At 43.2% G+C, this 13,320-nt stretch overlaps 1 protein-coding gene across 2 annotated transcripts in view; it reads left to right on the forward strand.

The window, feature by feature from the left end:
- Window positions 1–13,320, forward strand: part of LOC138521764 (E3 ubiquitin-protein ligase TRIM39-like) — a 198,743-nt gene that overhangs the window by 74,798 nt on the left and 110,625 nt on the right. For both annotated transcript variants that reach the window (XM_069634830.1, XM_069634829.1), the window contains exon 2: window positions 12,030–12,601. In XM_069634830.1, coding sequence (XP_069490931.1) covers window positions 12,203–12,601 — 399 coding nt within the window. In that variant the 5' untranslated portion in view covers window positions 12,030–12,202. The remainder of the gene's footprint in view (window positions 1–12,029; window positions 12,602–13,320) is intronic.

A 13,320-nucleotide genomic window follows, 5' to 3' on the forward strand; every position in this document is an offset into this window, starting at 1 on the left:
CATTCTCCTCAACAGATTTTTGTAACTGGGCTGTTAAAATCTTGTCCATGATCTTAAGGAGAAAATTGCAGTTAGTAATTGGCCGCAAGTTTCTGGGGTCTTTGGGATCTTGTCCTACTTTTTTTTTATCAATGGGGTAACTGTGACGGTCTTGATATTCTCTGGGATTTTTCCTTCTTTAAAAGATGCATTGACCATCTTAATTAGTAGTGGTGCAAGGATCTCTTTATTATCCAAAACAATCTTTGGGGTAAGAATATTCTCTGCAAATGTGGATGGTTTCATCAATGTCTGGAATTTCAACATCTCCTCCTCACTTTTTGGTTGGAAATTAAATTTGTCCATGCTATCTGTAATCTTGGTCGTATTTTCGAAATTAAGCTGGGTTGATTGTGCGTTTTGGGCTCTTCAAATGCTTTCTCTTGCCTTAGTTATTTTATTGGCAAAAAACTCTTGCACTTTATTACAGTCTTCCAGAGAGGGGGCAATAGGTGTGGATAGTGCGTTGGGATTCTCAATTGATTTCAGTATTTGAAATAGTTTACTAGACGAGTTAGAGGCCTGACGAATCTCGTCATTAAAGAAGTTCTTCTTAGCCTCGCTAATGCTATCTTTGTATTTTATTTCTATTTCTTTGCAGCTTTTCTTGTTATTTTCTGTTGGGGATTTTTGCCAGATGGCCTCTTTCCTCCTTTTGTCCTTTTGTTAATCAAAAAGGGTGGGTGCATACTCAACTGGCGAAGTACTTGTTTTTGCCGAAGAATTATGCTTTGAGCTATTTACCACAAGCACTAAAGTGAGCCTGCATTTGTGTTCTTGGGCAACTGAGGAAGCTTGCCTCACTCGTCAGAGGACAGAGCACTGTATATTCCCCATAAAGGGCATTTTGGTTAAAGAAGTGCACCTGCCACATTTTCCCCAGGCCTAAGAAGGCAGCATTCAGTAATCCTTTATCACTCTGAACCATGCCTTGAAAAATTGATTTTTGTTTTTTAATAAGAACACAAAAATGGTACCTTTTTTTTCAATTTGTATTTAAGATCATTGGCAAAAGAGCCTCAAATCCTTCATTTTCTGAATGGGCGTTTAATACATTTCTCATATTTATAAGATATGCTGCCACACTCTCTATGTTCTATAATAAGTTAACATATGGCATTCTCCGGCCTGTAAAAATAGCACGGATGCAACCCAAATCTGTATCTTGTACCTTTAGTTGCAGAGCTCTGGACAGGTCATGACAGGGGATTCCAGAGAAAACACGCGCATGCGCATGAATACTTAGTGCTTCCTTCATGTTGTGCAGACTTGACATTTATGTTATGTTATGTTATGAGACTTTTATATTGGCCAAACCCCCAACGGAGTAGTCTCTGGGCGCTCTATCTTGCCCGTAAAATGGAGTACCGCACCCCCGGCAGGGGTAGATGGACCGTAATATGCGGAAGGAAAAGGAGCAGGGGACAAGAAACATTGAATTAGCGGTGCAATCAAAAATGTGTGGATGTAGCGGGTTAAAGAGATGTTTTGTGATGGTATTGTTCATATCAGTCCTGTTAGGGGAACCATATGGTTCTAAGGCAGGAAGGAAATGTTCCTTAGGGTGCGGGATCCTATGGACTGTGTTTCGAGGCAGATTTGGAGAATGGGGAATTTGTACACTATGTAGTGTGTGGCTGCATGAATGACTTGAGATGTGTCCAGTCAATCCTGGATTTTTTTTCCTGGGTATACCTATAAATGGTCCTGCAGGAAAAACTCCAGAATATGGATTTATGGGACTGCCAAACAGGAGGGTTGAGAGTGGCTTAGTAAACAAGCATTGATGGTGCCAACAGTTTTGGATTTTGTGGCCATTTACTAGCAGTGCTTGCGAAATGCCTAATACTTTATACACGTGGTCAATCAATGGGTGGGCTAATAACCAAACACTTACTAGCTTTGTGTCCTCTCCAACAAACGGTACTCATACAATCCAAAGAGATGCAACAAAATGCACCAAAACAGAAGCACCCACAACTGCAAGTAATCCGTTCTGAGCTCTGCTTGAATGCAAGATAAGCTAGCAACCAAAAGAGCATTTGCTGATGCGCTGGCAAGCAAAACATAGGTTTCATCTCTGCGCTACTAAACAGAAAAAAAACGGGTTGTCCTAATTCTGGTCAATCACAGATGGATGAAATCCTGATTCACCTCAATAGGATTCAAACATATGATCTATAGATTGAATTCTGTGCTCAGTCAGCAGCATTCACTCAACCCAGCCATTATCCTAGCTAGCAAAGCTAAACATGTTTCCCTCGCCTCTAACCTGTCTCTGTCCCTTACTTCCTCTGCCTCCACTCTAGCGCTTTACCCATCATGGTCACACCCTAAGCACAGCTGGCCGTACTGCCTGCCTGCACTTAAAAATGGCCAATGTTGGTTGTCCTTAATCTATGTATGTCCACTTATTGGGGTGCAGCCTTGGAACAGCAGCAAAGGAGCAGAGATAGTGTGGGGCATTCATGCCCTGGTGTTAAGTGGGTTGGACATGTGCCTAAAACGCTGGCAAGCCTCCAGATTGGCCAGCGATGCCTGTTGACTGGAAGAAAAGCAACCCTGAGATCATGAGTGTTCTCCTACCAAGGAAAAATCAAGATGCATGTAGCGCCTGCCTTAAGAGTGTCTCTTCCAGGAATGCGCTACAGCAGATGCCACTGCTGCACAAGCAAGCCAATAAGATAATAAGATTGGGAGGGGCATTGGGAGACGCGCAAGTCTCCCCGAAAGTTTGTTATGGCAGGTAACTGTCATAAAGGCTAGCTTCATTACAAAATGGCCAAGTAACCACCTTTGGTTGAACCAGAAATACTTTCCGGGAGCTGAGCCAGCACACTTACTTGCATTCTGTTCTACTGTCCTGTGGAGGATATTGGAGTAGAGTTCAAGTGTCCTGTGTCTTCAGGTGAAGACACAACAAGAGTTCAGTCTCATGTCTTTGTTGGGTTCTCAGAGTCGCCTGGGGGGCGGGCGACACACCTTGGTCACCGGGTGGCGAGGGGAAGATGAACATTTTAAGCTGTATTATGTTTCAATCAAGGAGGTGGCTAATCAATGATACTTGAAATCAAGCGTAACTTGCAAACATGTCCCAGGGGCTGCCTTGCCCTACCTGCAATACTCACCAGCCACACCTTGCATTTCTGTTATGTGGTCTTTGTGCTTCCGAACAGGTAAAAAGCCGCCCAAGCCGACAGACTCGCTTGCTGAGAAAAGGGGAGTCACCAAGCAAGGTCAACATTGCCCTAAACCAACAGAAATGCTTGCTTACCATTTCTCAAGCAGGTAGAATGTTTAAATGACAATTCCCAAGTGGTAAGAAGGCACTTCTACAAGGAGTTAATGTATTCTGTAAGCAGTGACATTGATTTTCCCATTGAAAAACAATTTTTCAAATCAGGCCCATAATGTTTACTAACAGATAGCATTGCCACACAGTTTTGTTTTTGTGTTTTTATGTCTTGACTGAAAAGATGCATACCGCAAAGAAGTTTTTTTAGGCTGACATCATTTTGCATTCAAATACTTGTATTCTTCCGTTCCAAATAGGGAAAACAAAGTTAGTGTCATACTATTTTTGGTTCACATAAGTATTTATTATTTCTTTTTTTATTAAACTTGTTTCAATTGAAAATTCAATGTTTACAAGAGTCTTCACTACATCAAATGAATTTCACTGTTAAAAGAAAGTCACATTCTTTGGCGTACTTAGACGTTCTTTAACGTTTTTTGGGAGGTGGGAGAGTGATCTATTCGTGTGCCGATTTATGTTCTGCATTCGAACATCCCGGTCTTGGTATTCTGTTTTTAACATCCTTGCAGCTCCCCCCCCGGGCCCATTTAGGATCTTATTATCCTCAATGACTTTATCGTCTCTAGACAAGTCCAGTTTGTTGTTTTCGAAAAATATTGTCACGGCAATCACCCATGAAGTCCTTTCACCACTCAACAGGTGGCGCCACTATTCCTCTTTGTCGTAATAATGGAGACCTGATAAAATATGACCTAGGTAGGTCCTGCGCCGTTCAGATAGATCTTGGCAATTCAAAAGTAAATGTCTTAAAGTTTCTGTGGTCTCATTGACTTTACAAAACCGACAATGATTGTCAGGCGATTTTTTTCCTTGTTGCGAGGACCTCGTTTTTTTTAACAAGTTTAGTCTGATCCTCAAAAAGGTTTCTCTTAGGCTTTTATTCAGGAATTTTGAAGGTATTTTGCCTGCTGGTTGAATCTTAATGTCAACGCGGGGATGTTTATTGTCAGTTTGTTTTTGTCAGCCGTTTCCTGTGTGACCATCCAATCGTGCTCAAGAAGTTTTCTTTTCATTTTATTAGGATTAATCAACAGGTCTTCCTTTGTGCATCCTAATGATTCCAATGAGGTGTTGATGTAGGTGACCCATCTTTGCAGTGTCTTCGGTCTCTTTTCTCATCATCTCGAAGATCATGGGGCTGTTCAGGTCAATAACTTTCTTACATAGCATGATGGTTTTACTCATTACCACCCATGCCAGGGATTGAAGACTTAGTTCTCTTTGAATAGAAGATATCGGAGTAGATTTTGGAAGAGATAGCACTTGACGCCAGAACATACCTTCCAGTTTAGGCCATAAGGACTCTGGTAGGTTTGGCATTGCTTCCACCCCATAAGTAATGCTAGGTATAGCTTTGGCCTTATAGAAGTTCAGGACTGGTATAAATGAGAAGCGGCCGTATTTTTTTTTACAGCTTTAGCTTGAGAGATTATGTTTTTCGTCTTGGTGTAGAGGGCTTCTTGCATCGGGAGTTCCTTAGCACTAGAACTTAGAACTACTCCCAAGTATTTGAAACTTTTAACACGTTCCAAGACGTCATCCTCTGCAAACCATTTCAAATTTGTATTCCTTTGTTGTTTCACTTGAAAAGACATAGGGCCTCATTACACGGAAGGCGGTAATCCAGGGTGCTATTAGCACCCTGGACCATGCCGGTAAATTACCGGCACCGCCTTGGCGGAAAGGGGATTTACCGCCCCATTCCAAGGTTGGAGGGGCGGTAAATCCCCCTTCCGCCATTGCCCTTCCCCATTCCCATTTCTGCCCCATAGGGCTCTATGGGAATGGGGAAGGCGCTAATTACGGCACCGCAATTTTGCGGTGCCGTAATTAGCTCCGAGGTCCCTTAGCGGGTTGGTACTTAACGCCTGCAAGAAGCAGGCGTTAATTCCTCCAACCCGCAAAGGGACCTCGTAGTACGGCGGTAAGGGTTAACGGTCACCGTTGCCATTAACGGTCACCGTTAACCCTTACCGCCGTCCGTGTAATGAGGCCCATAACCTTTGTTTTTGCATTGTTGAACTCCAGGTCATTCTCTTTAATGAAACGTATCAGGTTGTTTAACTTTCTCTGGAGACCAACCGGCATCTGATCTACAACGATGATGTCGTCTGTGTATATTAATCTCGATAAAGGTACGCCGCCAAAAGTCGGGGGAAAGACTTTTGTTTCTTGATCACTGACTTTGCAGTCTGCCGTATAGGCATTAGATAATGCCGGGGCTAGCGGACATCCCTGTTTTACCCCGCGTGCTGTAGTGATAAGTATTTATATATTTGTCATTTCAGTTTACTATGTGATTTGTGTACAAAATCCCACAAACACACACAGGACAGTGCTCAAAATCTGTGAGCACTATCCTCTGAGTGTTTGTAGCATTTTACTCACACCTCCGATTTCGAGCTCCCCGCTGTCGGCAACGTGGCGCATGCCGGCAGAGGGAGCTAGAAATCCTGAATGCGAGCAAAATCCTGCAAACACACAGAGGACAGTGCTCACGTCAGAGAGCAGTGTGGGATTTCATGTCTTATTGAAAGTTTCTTATTTGAACATTTTATAGTTGGTTTAAAAGCAGCGGGGAAGGAAAACAACGGAAAGAGAATGCATCCAAGGACAAAAATATAGGTGGGGTGAGCCCGACAATTTATGTGTGAAGCCGAGCACAACTAGTCGGTTTTTGGACCATACAGGGCAAGCATCTGCATGACCCTTCTCATCTAACAGAGGCAGTCATTGAGCCAGTAAAGGTTCGAGCACTACATGACAAGTATGACAACATTGCCGATTTTGTGTTGTAAGTCATTGATGCATATTAAAAAAGGACAAGCATGAGCCCTAGCTATATTTAAAAAAAAACAAGGAAATGAAATGCAGAAAGGACAGAAATAATTACTGCTGTTGAAAGTATTGTAAATTACTTTAGCTATTTTTAAAAATATTATACTCACATGATTCAATGTATCATTTTATTTGGACGATGCATGGTATCTTTCACATTCAAAGATGGCCACTAGTTTCGGCTTGTTTCCAGAGACGTTCCTTAGAGACAGTCATCCAAGATGGCTGCCTCCATGGAAGAGCTCAAAGAGTTCCAAGACGGGCAGGAATGGGTGGGATTAGCCATAGGGATTAGCATGACTAGGGGCAGGGAATGGGAGGGATTCAATAACCTTACAACTGTGTATCTCTCCTCAAATGTCATCTCCATTGGAAAAGCATTGTAGACCGTCATTGAAAGCCCATATTTGAAGCGCTAATGTTAAAGCTCTTATTTTAATGACAATAGTTTTGGTTTAAAGGTAGTGCTTGCAACGACACCTAATAGCCCAAACTAAAAACAGATTGAGTAAAGGGTGACATTTGGTAGCGAACACACGTTTGGGGCGGGGATAGCATGTTCCAATCAATGAAGTGAATTGGACAGCCTGGCACCATGGGAGTCAAAGGATATTGATAAGTATTTGTTCTGTGTTCATGTCATGCTGGGTTTTATTATAATTCCCATGAATGCATGATACGCAATCCATAGAAGAGGCTAGAAATTAATGCAATCTGTAGCGTGGCTTGTGAACCACTTGGGAAAACAGGGCAGTTATGGTTTGCAGGTTTATAGTTCCTTCCTTTAGTGCCCACGCTCCAAGCAGAAAATAATCTTCCTCCTTTTCAATAATATATTTAGATAATAACCAAAAATATGAACACAAAGGGCTTTACCAATACACTGTACTAAGTGGTATAACCTTTATTAATCAAATCAATTGAAGATCTAGAGCTCACTACCATTGTCAGGTGTTTTTCATTGATCATTCCCACAGCTAAAAAGTGTCTTGCAGAGTTCCAAGTCACTTGCCGTTCGTGTGTAAATGAATGAAATTCTGAGCTCTGCTGTATTTTTTATCGCCGCCTTATTAAATATGACCCATTACACACTCTTAGCGCCCCATATTTCCATATGACTTTTGAGAGGTCAGAAATGTGAGGCGGACAACTTTGTAGAGGTTTTTCATATCATATGATGCTATTTCTTTTCTAACTTACATGGGTTTGTAAACGCCTTACTATCCCTACCCTAACAAGGATTTCCCTGCTTTTCAAAGTAACTAACGTCTAACAAAAGGAATCTGTCCCTCTTTTTCATGCAACTACCTAAGAAGGTAATAGATGGCAAGGCAAATCAACAGTTATATTCAATACACATTTGTTAACTGTTTCTCCTTGCAACCTGGGTGAAATCCCCTTCCCCAGATTTGACAGGATTTCTACTCCACAGTTCAAAAATGGTATTTTTCCATCTTGTAACAATGTTCAAATAATAAAGTTCCTCTTGTTCCAAGAAAGTCTCTTACTCAGACTTGAAACAACAGTTCCAACTATTCAACCAGTCTTTATCCCTCCACTGGTGGGAGAGGGTTCAACACAACATCTTTCAAATGATAAGGATATTTCCACAGTTCATCTGTATCAACAAAAGATTATTTATCAGGATGACGCTACAACAATTCACAACATCTTTTAGTTCTTCTTCTTCTTCTTCTTCTTCTTCTTCTTCTTCTTCTTCTTCTTCTTCTTCGAATTCAACCACAGTATAGTACTTCACTGACTTCTACCTGATCCACTCATCTGCCAGGTCTACCACTACAAAGTCCCTGCCCTGGTATACACGCCTAGCAGGAATAATGAAAACTTCTACTACAAGTACTCCTGTTATGTGATTTACTTCAACCAAAGTCTTTTAACTTTTCACAACATACGTTTTGACTATTTCTTCTGGGAAGACGTGAAACACGTTGGTGTTTTTTATTCCACACTTGTGATTGCCACATGCAGTGCAGGTTATGCTCCACTTCCTGAATACTTCCCACCAGGAAGGCAGCTCTGATAATGGCTTTGATTCCAACTCTCTCTTCTATGGCTTGGAATATGCTGGTTTAAGTCATTTACAAAATTTGTTTTGCTCTCATTTTAGCAAAATGGCTCACAAATAACTTGGTTCTTAGTTGCCCACTTTTGGCTTTGGCAGTGTTGGTTCTTATACCCTTGACTCGATATTGCCCTCCTTTGATTCTGACGAAGTCTATGACCTTCACCCGTATAATGATACCCATCTTGCCCAAAGTTCTTATTCTACCACTTTAGCTTCTTGTTATCAGCTTGCTATTCAAACGCATTGTTATTCTGCCACTTTCAGTTATTTATATCAGTTTGATATTCAAAAGCTTTATTTTACTGCAACTTTAAGTTCTCTGTATCAGGTCGGTATTCAAAAGTATTAGATTCATTTAGAGGGCAATCACAGAGCGTTCCGGGGTCACACACTTGTAGTGAACTCACCGGGTATCGCACACGTGTCTGCTCGCTGTGCTGCCACCGGGTCCTCTGCCTTCTCTGCTGCATGCCGGCTGGAAAACTTTCTTCTGCTTCCCGCAGCCCACGCAGATCGGGAATGGAGCGCTCCTCGCTCCAAGGACACTCCGGTGCTCGCCTGCGACTGTGGTCTACTTTACAATGGAGAAAGCTTTTATATTTTACCCATCCCGCTGCGTGACCTCTGCATCTACTTTCTTCAGGTGCTAAGCTTTCACAAACAATGCTTTCCGCTGCACAACCTCTGCATACAGGGTCATTGAAGGGAGAGACCCACTCAGAACCGGCCTTCAATCTACTAATCTCGGCAGCTCCAGTGTTGCCCACAGTTTCCTTCAACTGCAACATGGAGATACGACATTCACTCCACCTCCCACTACTGCTATCTATGGCCTGCACGTGAGGGGGTCTTTTATAACGCCTAGTCTCCTTCAGGTGTGGGTCATCATGACAATTGGACTGTCTCTTGCAATCCTGAGCCTCTACATTCCTCTCCTCTTCGTCCCAGTACTTTGGGTATTGTGGGACTTGAAGTCCTCGATATTCAAATCCCCCTTTCTGGGTTCTATGTTCTTAGATCGCCAGTTTTTTTGGCGTAGATGTTTGCTGAACATTTTTGGCTGAAAAAAGGAATTGAATTATTTGAAAAATATTTGGGAGGTTCCCCCTGACCCCCCTTTCCTATGTAGTCCATATTCCCCACCCCCCACCCCCTACCCCTTATATATCCCCTTACCCACCCACCCCCCATATTTTTCAAGGAGTTTTTCGGCGCAAAATGTTCTGCAAAAACCTCTCCACGAAAAAAAGCCTGGCCATGTAGTAATGTCTTACCCTTTTATGTTTTGACTATTATTTCCAAATGTGTTATTTTCATTTCTATCCCTAATTACGTCTTCTAAAAGTGTGTTATAAGGATTTAATGAGTGGTTCAGATTCACAACCGATTTAATGTTTTCAGATTCTAAAATGTTCATATTTGGATATTTGTTTTTCCCGTTCCCCTGCAGATTAAAGGGACTTTCGGCATCATATCTGTGCATGGTTTTATTGGTGGGTTCTTATTTCTAAAAGATGATGGATTATGACATGTTTCATCAACATCAAAGTACTTAGCTTTGGGAAAGAAAACTTCCCTCTGACAGCAAGCCATTAGATATTCTGGCAGCACTGACATTTCTTCCTTTGAAGAAGACAAATAGTGCGTCCCTCCCTCCCAACAGTCCTCCTGTCCCGCTGGGGCCCTTCTCCTCCCAGCTGATCCTCCCGGCTAATACCACCTCCAGGATCAGGATCAGACAGCGGCTGCCTTCCCCTGGCCACCAGGCAGGAGCCTCTAGGTAGGGTCTTTGTGAGGACTCTGCCGTATTCATAACTGACTGCAGTTCACCAGCATCATATGTGTACTTCACCAACTTATCCCTATATATATTCTGGCCTATACATGGCCTATATCCTTAATGATCTACATATTAATGGGTAAAGCGAGAGCAAAACAGTCAGGGCTGTCACCAAGGCATGGGCCTCTGTACTGAAGGAATATGGCTTCTTAAAATTAATGGGGCCATTGTTTGACCAAGAGTGAGAGGCTGTGCTTTCAGGTGATATACTCAGCGAGTCTTCAGGTGTCCTTGAGTTTGAAAGTCACCCTCTCTGCCCCTGGTCTCCTCTCCCCTAATTTATGTATGAGAATATGAAAGTCTCTAAGCTCGGGTGTTCCAACAATGTAGCCGAGCACCCGGTCTAGTGTGTGACATGAGGTCCATATAGATCTCTGCAGTATCCACGTTGTTCTTGATTTGTAGTTTTGAAAGAACAGCTCTCCATTAGAAATTTAATAACGCTCTCCTGCTTTCATCTGGGACAGGGGATAAGCTAATGTCCACCGTGGGTCCAATGTGAAAAACCTCCTGCGGGTGCCGTCCAAGTGTCATTGGTGACCTTGGGTGGTATAGCAATACTGCTGTGGAGAGTCCCTCCCTGTGCAGCGACTGCATCAGCTTTGTTTCTTCCCTTGACCCAGTGGTTATCCAGGTGGGTGCTGTTTCATGTAACCTTTTCGGCACAGAGAATTCACTGTCATATTACAGGGTTTGAAATCGCTGAGAGCTATTTCGCTCCTGCTTCTAGCTTAGGAGAGCCTGGTTAGCTTGAAACCAACAGTTAGCAGGAGCTACGTTTGGCCAACTGGTGCCTTACAAACATGTATATGTGATATTACCTTTGAGTATTTGAGAATGATAATAAAGAAGAATTGGAACACATCTAATACACATTTAAACACAATGGATCATGCATAATGGGCTAAAAACAAATTAGCTTCTCCTGGTAGCTCCTGGTCCCCCTGCAGTATCTCTTGCCTACAGAATGATGCCTGACACCGAAGAGATGGTTTTAGCTTCTTCTCATCAAATTTTAATTTAGAATCCTGTGTTAGAACACGTCAAATGATTAGGTAAGCATGAGAGCGACTGTGCTCTGGTGTTCTACCAGAATCCCTGCACAGAACACAAAAGGATTTAGAGAAACTGCCTAAAAACAGCAGGCTTGGGAAGAATGAGTTGCTTTGTTTTGGGGGTTGAGTGAATGGGACTTGGGAGACAGGTTTGGCAATCTCTTTAACTTGGTGCACAGTCCTCCCGGTACAAGTCAGGTTCTACGTCAGCCCAGAAGTTTTATAGAAAGCAAGGCCAGAGTAGGCCCTATAGTCCCCGGGGGATGCACCTATCCTTTTGACCATACCAAATGCATAATGTCAGGTGATTTGGGTAAGATGTGTGTTAAGAATGGGATTTATAAAGAGCAAACCTAGCTGGGAGCGCTGCGTATACTGTGCTCACAGGGGGTTACAGGTAGGGGCCAAGGGTTATAGAGGATGCTGGAAATGGTAGGGGGACCAACATAGCCCTCCCCCGAGAGTAGACCTAGCATCTGGAGATGAAAGGCCCATGTGGCTGAGGTCACACATGAGTAGAGAGTAAAGGGGAGCAGGAGAAGGGTGTCCTGAGTTATTGGCTAATTATTTTAAGAAAGGATACCTCAAATTAATCTCTGGCTGTGACCTATAGCTGTAGGTAGGATGATATAAACCACAGAGTCAATCCTATGGAATTGGAATTGGAATATCCCTTTGCTTCAATTCTAGTAAAGGATTCTGCAGTGGTCACGACGCTGGGCCTTAAGCCTGGCGATTCGAACCAAGCTCCCCAATGGCGCTCTGAAATAAACTACATTTTGATTTAACAGTTTTTACCTTCCAATTCCACGTACAAGTGCTAAAATGTAACTGTCTCTTATGTTTCCTTGGTAGGGGCCCTGGATGTGAGACCCACTCAGCACAAGCTGTGTCCACAGTGCGCATTACACAGCACAGTTCTCCTTCTTGCATAGTTCAGCGACACAGCACGACCAGAGTCAAATTCTCCTTTCCGACAGGCACTTACAAGATGTTTTCCCTTGAAGCAAGCTTCTACTAGGAGGACCATGGCGATGGCGAATGAATCCCTTGAAGGCGAAGTGACTTGCTCCATCTGCCTGGAATTCTTTACGAATCCAGTGACTATTGAGTGTGGCCATTCTTACTGCCTGGCCTGTATCTCAGAATACATGAAGTGGGAAGAGCTAGTCCTCCTGTGTCCCGAGTGCAGGCAGAGCTTCCAGAGAAGGAACTTGAATCCCAACAAGAGGCTGGCAAACATAGCGGAAGTGTTGAAACAGTCTAAGGTGTCGCCCAGGCCAGAGAGCCTGTGTGATGAGCACAAGCAGAGTCTACAGCTCTTCTGCAAGACGGACGGGGCAGCTGTCTGCGCAGTGTGCTGCACATCCACGCACCACAACTTGCATGATGTAGTTCCCATACAAGAAGCAGTCCAGACTTATAAGGTAAGGGCGGATGCAGAATTTACACCCATCATTCATTGACGGTGTGAGTGGCTTGCATGAAAACTTGAATCATCGGTGGGACACTGAGTTACTTTTCTGTAAAAAGTGTACTATTTATTCAATAAAAATTAGAAGTGCTTTGCCAAGAAGAACTGTCTAAATGGATCAGTGATTGCTGGAGCAGCTCCAAACCTTTACAAAGTCATTATATAGTGGTTACGTTAAACTGTCGGGTGGTGTGGAAAAAGCTGGAAATGGTGAATGGGTAGGTCACAAGCCAAACTTTGAATATGTCTTTAGTCATTACGTATTTACCGACCTATAGAGATATGTAATCGAATAGCAATGGTGGTTGGGAATCATTTGGGTGTTGAGGAATCGATGGCACTCAAAGTCTCTGGCGCTCCATCCTGGGAGAGAAGGTCGTACTTAACTTCTGGTAGTAAAGAGTTCCATTGATTGGAAGCCAGGAGGCTGACAGGACGAAATTAGGACACCACGCTGGGTAGCTGGAATGGTTAGTTTTGAGAGCTTGGATCCCTAGAGTGCGAGGCAGTGAGATTGCGATAGAATCAGCATCTAGGGGGAAGCTAGCATATGGAGGGATTTAAAGGCACAGAAGGATTTGAACAACATTTTGCATGGATAGCTACCCAGGCTCGAGGTGGTGCACAAGCATTGCGGGAAGGTTTGGATGGTATTGGTAGCAAATGCCATTG

Source organism: Ambystoma mexicanum, chromosome 13 (genome assembly GCF_040938575.1).
Source record: "Ambystoma mexicanum isolate Mex_15411 chromosome 13, UKY_AmexF1_1, whole genome shotgun sequence".
Taxonomy (NCBI): Eukaryota; Metazoa; Chordata; class Amphibia; order Caudata; family Ambystomatidae; genus Ambystoma; species Ambystoma mexicanum.